At 45.8% G+C, this 9,532-nt stretch overlaps 2 protein-coding genes across 2 annotated transcripts in view; one reads left to right on the top strand and one right to left on the bottom strand.

Moving 5' to 3' along the window:
* T265_02569 (hypothetical protein) overlaps window positions 1–9,532 on the bottom strand; it is a gene marked incomplete at both ends in the record, with an annotated part of 44,413 nt that overhangs the window by 198 nt on the left and 34,683 nt on the right. Inside the window, 3 exons of the mRNA XM_009166848.1 lie at window positions 148–625; window positions 2,607–3,094; window positions 3,249–3,347. Of these exons, the coding sequence (XP_009165112.1) occupies window positions 148–625; window positions 2,607–3,094; window positions 3,249–3,347 (1,065 nt within the window). The remainder of the gene's footprint in view (window positions 1–147; window positions 626–2,606; window positions 3,095–3,248; window positions 3,348–9,532) is intronic.
* T265_02570 (hypothetical protein) overlaps window positions 3,445–9,532 on the top strand; it is a gene marked incomplete at both ends in the record, with an annotated part of 27,360 nt that continues 21,272 nt past the window's right edge. Inside the window, one exon of the mRNA XM_009166849.1 lies at window positions 3,445–3,531. Coding sequence (XP_009165113.1) covers window positions 3,445–3,531 — 87 coding nt within the window. The remainder of the gene's footprint in view (window positions 3,532–9,532) is intronic.

Here is a 9,532-nt window from a genome sequence, read left to right as displayed (position 1 = left end):
GCGCCCTGCGCAGAGTGGGGGGGGGGGGGGGCGCACTCTGCATAGGATCATTTTTGATAGTCGGTGTGAGCTCGTCACTGGAGTTCGCGATCACTGTACGAGTCAGAATGTGATACAGCACAACAGAAAGCAGAAACATTCACTAACCGAGATCAGTTCAGCCTCACGTGAACCTTCAGCCCAACCAACGCGAAGTTTAGAGCGTTGGGGGCGCCAGAAACTACTTTTCGGATTGGATTCGATTATCTGTCCCGATGGGGCAGAACTTGTGGTGCTGGGACCCGACGAAATACTGTCTTCATATGATAGTGGATCTGCGGTGCCACCGGACTGGGGCGTTGCAGCTGCCACCCGTTCCCCTTGAAAAGGCACAGACCGATAAGGTAGGTCACTGTCAAAGTCGCTTGCCGGATCAGGTGAATAGTAACCGAATTGTTCATCTCCATCCTCGTCCTCGGTAAATACTTGGTCACTCTCGATGGCAGCTGGTTCAGTTGGACGCGACTGGACACAGGTACGCCTCTTGAAGCGGAGTCGACTTTTACGCACTATACGTTGCAAGCGACTAGGTTGTTTTGTGAATGGATGCGGACCGGAGGACTTGTCATCCGTCTCTGACAAGATTCTGCGAAAAGGTGGTTTTTGAAGTGAGCGGATTATCAGAAGGAGAAAAACAAACTCCTGCTGCACGATTTATGGGTGGACAAGAATTTCAAACCAACATCGAATTTGATCGAACCCATAAGAGAGGAGTAACCAGATGGAACAACAATGAACTAGGATCAGACCGCCTTCCAAGCGCAAGAATTCGGTATCAAGGTCCGGTGTGAAGGTCCACGATAAAAACGGAGGTTTGTCTGTGGTGTGTGAAGATACCAACCACACCCTGCATACGCGCAAATCGATTCAATCCTCCTATTAACGATATCTTCATCAACACTAACGAAGTTGTTTGATGCTTCTGAAGACGTACGGTAGTATTCATGAACTTGAGCGACAGGTTTCGATTGATGCATCTAAAGGCCGAGAATTACTCCGCGTATGGTGCTTTTCGTAAATGAACTGACCTCAGGACTTGGACGATTGTATTGTACAGCTCTATATTGGGGAGTAGGTGTATTAAGTGGATCGTTTACCGGTGATCGCGACGACCAACAGGGCAGGGCCATATTGGTGCAGACATTTCAACCTCACACAAACGCCAAATGGAACGAGCTTCAGAAGTCAAAACAGCCAGAAATTTATCTATGCGGTCACAGACGGCACGTGTCATCACGTGCCAAATGTCTCTGTGGTTATGAAAGATAACATTTGCACGCCATTGACGTGAATTGGCTGGAGAGTACAACGTCTGTGAGGAAGGACATGTTTGTCCCCAGGATGCGCCTCTGTCGTCACATCCTAAAAAAGAACGCGCCTAAAAGCACGGTGGTGACAATGGCCACCGTGGAATCAGTTGAAGGAACACCGCGCCAAAACTATTAACATCTATCATCCTTCAACGGTTGTCTCCACACCACGGGTTGCAGACCTGAATAGCAAAACGTTCTGTTGACGTAATACTACTCACGAGGTTGCTGGAAGCTCTTCGACAGCCCACGGTTGGTTTTACCGTTCCTTGGACTTATTAGATAGGTTTAGTCCGAGAATTTCCACCGACTTTGTCTTACTTGAACGCATTTGTGCGGAACTCGTTAAATGCACTCATTTTAACAGGACCCGACTGAATCCCAGCTGAATCTCTTGTTTATGATATAAAGGTGCTTTATATTTCAGTAGGTACGATATTCGAGAAATCCATTGTTCCTTGCCAGCTGTCTCCATATCACAAACTGCAGACCAAAAAAGTTTTTATCCTGAAAGCCAACTGCCGGAGAACCACCGGAATTATCGCTGCTCGGCCTTTGTCACATTCGCTGGTATCAAAAGGCTATTTGGCTCACTTTGCCGAGTCGCTCTTTAGAACAATCAGCATCAACCGGTCACTATATGCACAGACCCCCGTTTGAGTCAAAATCTAGGGACTATCGTCAGCTCCCATTAATATTTCCGATGAAATACGACAAAGCTATTCACTATCAAAGTTCCTGTTCAACATCGCTGTTAATGAAGCCTTGGTGGATGTTCTAAATGCAACAGTTTGTGAGATTGTTGAGCTGATCCCATGTGATAGTTCGACAATTACAGTTTGTGGATACAGACTGCAAACGACTTTGCGGCACATTCGAAAACGTTTCACACCATCAGTGGCAAGGTAATTTTACTTGATTTTCAGCCCGATTCCTAGCAACCAAATACCGGTGGGAACATCTCACAAGTAGACAGAACGTCTATCTATCCGGGAAATCCCACCAACACTGGCTAAACAACTGAAGTGATAGCCAACAAAGCAAAGCAATGCCTCGCAGATCATTTCCACACCTATACTAAATTCAGGACCGCCGTGCTGATTACAAGTATCTCTGTAAAAGTTCTTTACAGTAGCGAGACATGACATTCACGAGCGGATGCAATCGAATGCTTATCAGTTTTCAACTACGAAAGAAACAGTGACATAGACCCCCTGGGGGATTAAAACGAACAAAACGCTCCCTGAACAGACTTACCGCTCAGATTTTCCGGGTCCAGTTGGACGCCGACGTCCAAAGAAAGCCGACGCAGCAGCGATGAGTGGACCAGCACCTGAAGATGACGGATCACTTTCGTCAGGACCCGGTTTACGCGAACGCCGGCCGCTTGTCTTGAAAGCATGATGACCAAGCGCTTTCACATTCGATCTTTTTGTGCCAAACAACACCGAAGGATCGTGAACCAGACCGGAGCGACCCGCGTTAGCCAAACGACGCATGGGCAGTTGATGTTCCGGTGGCAGCAAACCACACATGTGGTCGATGAGTTTGCCCTGCTGTTTGGTTATGGTATTTAGACGGAATATCTCATTCTCTGACGCTTGCTGGGTAACTTCAACCAGTTCTTTCTCTTGTGAAAGCGCATCGTTCAGTAGACGAACCTGTTCAGTTGCTTCGTCCCGCTGGTTGACCAACTGAGTGTTATTCACTCGGAGTCGCTCCAACTGGGTTTGCAGTTGGAATACCTGGTGGTGTAAATATGGTTGTCGTACTCACTACTGGATAATGTTACAAAATGGACAGTCTGTACTTCGTAGACGATTGTGAACTTGAGGAATTCAATGGGCAGAATTTCGGACTAAATGGAAGCGGGAATAACCATGCAAAATTGGGACTCACTTCACCTTTGAGACTATGTATTTGATCGGTAGACTCAACCAATTGTCGACGTAGAGCTGTGACCTCGGATCGATCATCGCGAACGGGATGTCTGAGGAGCTGTTGTGGGGTGGAAGTGCGCACAATAGGATATGAACAACTGATCAATACTATGGAAGGCGAGGATCGGGTCAAACAAACGTGATCTCAAGACTCCATGTCTATCAGGACTCCGAAAAAGCAAAGAAAATCTGGCCGTACTGGACAGATGGAAGGAACACCTGTGAAAAAACGACCAGCACCAGTGAGTGTCATAAACAAAATCTAAACAATTTCGTAATACAATATCGGATGGGATTTGCTCTGCACTACGGCAGTGAAGCCCCAGTGCCAATGATGCTCTGTATTAAACAATGGCACAGTCTGTCTGAGCGTTTTCGCAGTTACCGGTTATGAAGGAATGGCAACCTCTTTCCAAAATTAAAAACAATGAATACGGGGCATAATTTTCTTCACAAAGCAAGTCAACACATTTAAACCGGAGGCTGAAATGCCGGGGATGTGACGGGATCACTTGTATTCCGTAGCAATGACGGTATCTTGTTCAGTTAACTAGCACGAATATTAATGGGGTTTGCATGGTAGATCCGACTGCTTCGGTCACAGTAGCCTTCTTCCATGATTTGGAAGGTGAAACAGGCATGATTTTGATTGTACTTGGCAAGATAGGCTGATTTACCATGCAAGTGAACCCAGTACACCCCTCACCTAACCACATCACCCGAGATGGAAACTACGGGAGTATGCTTAGGGACAGTTCAGGCAATTTGTTAAGTTCAAAAACCAGTGCCCGTTATGTGCTCGAACAACCGCTGTTACGATCGTGTGGTGCAATCCTAACAGACCTATTGTTCTGAAATGTAATTCAGTTGAATCAATACTAGGTACTACTCAACTGAGGCATGTTCCGATATGATAGTAGGAAGAAAGTACTCAGCCACATAAGCGTTACAGTTTATGTCGGTTCCGTCTATTTGACCTAAGATGAAGTGCTCTGGATTTCGCACTTTACCGTGGTATTTTGGGAAACTATGCATTTTCGGTCGTACTCTGGCCAACCTCTGGACAATGCACTGGCACATGCTGATTTCAAAAGGAATCGAGTCTCAGAGTCAATTGTAACGTGGGAAAGCCACTCAGGGACCAAAAAGATAGGTCTCGTTAAGACAGGGTCATTGCAGATTTGTCCTATTTCGATGGAGTGCTGCCATTAGGAAAACGTTGTTCAAGCTTTCTTCGTGACATTGTGTATGGACTGTAGATCACTAAGTGACCGAACAAAATGGTAAATGACGGTCATAATCGGGTCATATGGTAATAATGAGTCGTGGGGTTAGTAATGTACGGTATAAGTTACACCATATTCATATCAGGAAGTGAAGACTAGCGAATGTTCTGTTCAAAGAATCACTTCATCACGCCTTTACGATTGCTTGTGAAAACCTTCCACGACCCATTACACTGACATTGGATCCTACACACCACCTCCAAAAGGACCCGAATAGAATAGAATACGGGCAATGGGCATTGCATTTTATGGGACAGGGTATAGGGATAATACAGTTAGAGGTGGATTTTAGGTCTTCAGTACGAATAAATATGCATAGACCCAGAATGGGTAAATGACATCGGATCAACCAACAGTTCCTGTCTGAGGATCCGAGTGTTAAAAGCTCCGCCCTCCAACAGGACAGCGACCGCCTCATGCAAGCGTAGAGAAATACCGCTCCCGTTCATCTTTGACTGCTGAAAGACCTACTGTCCCCTACGATAGTGCTCTAGTCTACTACGACTACCTACTGCGGTTGGTAACATGGATGACTCGGGACAAGGTTACTACTACTCCAAAGAGCTTATCCACCATTCGTCCGAAGGCTCATTCCTATCCACAATCGGCTATAGGCTACGTGGTGGCTGAAGAAAAATGAAATTTGTTGAACCACTATCGTAGCCGTTAAAGCCAGACCTTTGTCTCGCCCTTCGATCCATCATAGGCCGCTGTCAGTCACCTTTTATTATTAAATCACCTGCAGCGTTGTTTGCGCAAACAGACAGTTGGAATCACATGTCAGAGCTCAGTAACCTGTAGGAGAACATAGGAAGCATCCTATAAAGCCTCAATAGACTGATTGCTCAGAAGGCAAGTGGCCACACTATTCAGGCTCGCTTGTCCAGCATCATAAAGTCCCCTTGAAAGTGTGAGTTCCTTTGGCCTAATATATACTATTCTAACTGTACCATGTCTGCTGCTGACTGGTGCCAGTCACATCGCAAGATCAGTTGTGCTTTACCCAAACTACTAATTCCATCCGTTCGTTCTACTCCTGTTACCTACTGACCTGTTTTATTCCTACCAATGAATGCATTGTTCATCACGCGTGACTGTAATGCCAAAGCTTGTAGAAGTTGCAAAAGGCCGAATTTCGCACTCTTCAATTGAATATGGTCCCCGTTCAAAGCAAATGGCGGTGAACCCGCCAGCTGGAGTTTTTTTTTTAAATTTTGGTCGGTTTTAACGCTTTTAAAAGTAATCCGACATTCATCGAAATACTGAATCTATCTTTCGGGATAGCAGTAACGAAATAAACAAAGGGCTGACTGTGCGGTGAAGTCATATGCTTTGAATGGACGTCCAGTTGTCTGGGTACGAAGCAAAACACAGACTATGGGGGCACTAAAGACAACAAAACAAGGGAGACCTTACCAAACTACAACAGGCAATATCAACCCAAACGCAATGTTTCCCAAAGTTTGGCGCACACTTTAAAATAATATCAAACATTTATTTTGGTGATTGAACAAAGACGTGAGTTCATATATGCTTTCAGTTTACGCCTGGCACTCAATCACTGCTGTTTAGGTTTTGGCAACCCGTCATCATTTAATTCCTTGTGAACCATGCGAGTTACATGGCGGGCATCACAGCTGAGCCCATGAATTCATCTTAAGACTGAAATGAACCAACACGAGTTTTGTGAGCAAATTGCCCTTAGTACCAGTAAGAACAACCATCAATGCAGATAAGTAATCAACCTGAGAGCTGTTCTTGCCAGATGAGCCCCAAGCCGATAGTCCGTTGTGGTAAGATTTTCAGTGATATTCCCATGCTATTTGAAAAGCTTAAAAATCCTCAAGAATGTCAATCAGACGGAAGATATCATCTACAACCGTCCAAGTAGTCTCGAAAATACACCCCACTAGGAACAGTACTACGGAAAACAAGTTCAAGGTTCTGCTCGATGTCGGTGAGGTCTTTGACAACCAACGGCAGAAAAACACTGAGTTCCGAAATCGTTGAGGGCGAAAATTCAGGAAGCGTGCTACTGGAAGGTTTCAAAATGCTGATAACGTGCGATCAGTATGGCTTCCCGTTACCAATACGGTCAGGAGGTCGGTCTATTCTACACGTATGCGTAACAGCGCAGACACTTGAGAAAGAAAGCACACATTGATGAAAAATATGTATGTAAATTATGTGTCTTGGGAAATGATAATTTTCTGGCAGTACGAAAAAACATGCGAAACAGCCTCAGCACAATATTCTGGAATAAAATTTTTCGCCTTTGTGGCTAGAACGTTTTGTTCCAACAATCTCAGTCGGTATTCATACTTCTGAATTAAACCTTCTGGGTCACCCTGTAATATCTCCTTGTGGCGCGCAATCATTAGCGATTTCAAGTGGGATTCAAACTGGATCCACATGCTCTCCAGCGGGTTCATTTGCGTTGAATGATGAGGTATTCGTAGTAACCCGGCTCCTTGGAATTTGCCCTGAAGAAATACCTCTTCCAGGTCTGAATGGCAAGGAGCATTGTCACAAACAAGCAGCAAGTGGCTGCAGTTCTCCGTAACCGCCAAGTTCGTGACCAACTGCTCGAACCATTCGATGCACCGTTCCTTGGTGTATATTCCGCGCTTCATATCAAAGTTCAGAGGACCCGTCTCAGTAATAGCGCTGAGCACATGTAGGGTCTGACCCCGAGAGTTTGTTAGGACCGAGCACGCGCGTGTCTGCTGCTGTGATCGGCTGCAGAACAGCTTGTATGCTGTCTCACCAAGCCACACTATAGTTTTCTTATCCGCTCGAGCAGACAGGAGATTGAGAGCAAACATCCGTCTCTTTTCTTTGAATTCCTCATGGTTGATCGTTTCTGTCACTGTGGGAAGAACTCTTTTCAGTGTGAACAATCTGCCATCCAGATAGTTTGAAACGGTTCTGAGAGGAACATCGATTCCGTATTCAGAAAACAGGCGTATTCGTAGCATTCTTAAGGTAAGTGACGCATTTTCCCTTATCCACTCTAACATTGTATCCACGCGATGATCGGTGAGTAGATGACGCCTGGCACCGCCGTGTTGCCCGCGTTTCTCTACTGAACTGAACCGTTTGATCCATTCACGGGCAGTACAAACCTTCCCAGAGATAGTACCACATTGACCCATTCTTTGCCCTCGATATAAGCATTAATGACGCACTGTTTGGTTTCTTTCGAGTGGTACTTGTAACGATGTCGAAGGGGAGCGATCTTTTTCAATTCTGATAAGATTCAGGCTTCCATGAGAATGATGCTACCTACCTTCAATATCCTCGTCCATCATAGCTCTATGCGTCTAGCAGTTAAACAGACCTTAGTTGCATCGAAAGCAGTAATCCTCGGCCTACCATACAAGCTGTCAGACTGCCGCAGGCGGGAGACCATGCAAGGAATTCGGCAGGATCGATCCAACCGTCAAGTCAACCAGTGGAATTTGTGTTTTCTAGCCGCGGTTGGCGTGGGACTCATCCCCCTGAACAGCTTGGCCAGTGATTCATGGATTACAGACACACCAACGTCGTAGCCAGTCACGAGTTCACACGCACGCACGTGCAGCGTATGCGTAAGTCTGGCGAACAGGCGTCCTCTACTCGAACTTCAAGTGTGGCAAGCTGTACGGGCTAGTTTATAGACGTCCATACCTAACTAACATGGTGACACACGAAGAGGCAACGATATGGGAGAGTGAGGTTGAGGGACAAAGGAAGAATGTGTGAAGGCCTGAACGCAGGTTTTATTGGGACAAAAATATACCTTTTTACCTGAGTTTTTGACACAGATAATCCATTTTTGTCCCACCCGACGTTGGGGTTCTATGATTTGCACAACTGACGTGATATGTAGATTGCACTTTCCTGAGCTCTTTTGTGTGTGTTCTACATTCTACTGAGTGAAACAAACTCGTAATTCGATTTCACACCAAATACCAAGCAATCCCAATACTGGCTGAGGCATTTCAACACAGTACAAATGTGCGCATCGATGGTCGCTTGTAAAAACTCAGCCAGAACGGTAACGAAGTGATGGTCAACTAAATCAGTGCAGTCAATCAATCATTGGCCGTGTATCGGGAGTACCTTGGTTTTAGATAACAGTTTCATTCATCCGAAAATGGGAGACCAAGGAAGAAATATTCAGAGGTTGCGGACGACAGCCAACTCAGCCAAATGATGCTCACATCTGGTTGCAGTCAGAAGTCGAGCAACTACATAGTGACAGTGTGAACTTCGGTGAAAAGGCACAGAGCCATGTCCGTAAGCGTGAGCAACGATTGGAAAAGAGACTCTAGCCGAATCAGGACAGACAGCATTATTACCTCATTGTAACGTCGTAAACTGTTTGCCCTTCGGTGGTTTCCACTCAATACAGCGCCGATCAAAAAGAGCTCTGCAAGGCAGATGGTAACCTGACGTCCGCGTGTCCCGAGGTGTCACCCATAGAGTGTAAATAGCTCGTTCATCGCGGGAAAGTTCTCTCTTCCTTAAAGCACCTGGTGTACACCACTGCTAGTCCGCCGTCCCTACCAGGCTCACTCGATGCGTCGCAGATACCGAGGGCAAAACGCCAAAAGGGACCACAGATCTTCTGTTCACTCTTCGACCATGGTGTCCATGACAGAAAATCGACATTGCGTAGGTTGACAAAAGCTGGGCTAAAATCGCGACGTTGAGCAGTGATCTTATCTTCAAATATTCCGCCTTCCCTGGTATGAATTTATCTCTCGCGTCGATTGTCCAGTCAACAAGCAGATCTGGACTTGATCTTGTCGGGAATGTTAGCATGTCCAAAAACTTTGACTGCTAAGTTATCATGTTAAGTTTCTCTCGGATTCTAGTCCTAACTTATTTTTCCGCCATCTTCGATATTTTCCTAAAGACCGCACCTCCTAGTGAACAGTTATACTTTGCATGCGCCAATTCATTTATCGTC

This window comes from Opisthorchis viverrini (assembly GCF_000715545.1).
Source record: "Opisthorchis viverrini unplaced genomic scaffold opera_v5_31, whole genome shotgun sequence".
NCBI lineage: Eukaryota > Metazoa > Platyhelminthes > Trematoda > Opisthorchiida > Opisthorchiidae > Opisthorchis > Opisthorchis viverrini.
Note: the sequence above shows the minus strand (reverse complement) of the source record. Positions and strands in the feature narration are given on the sequence as shown.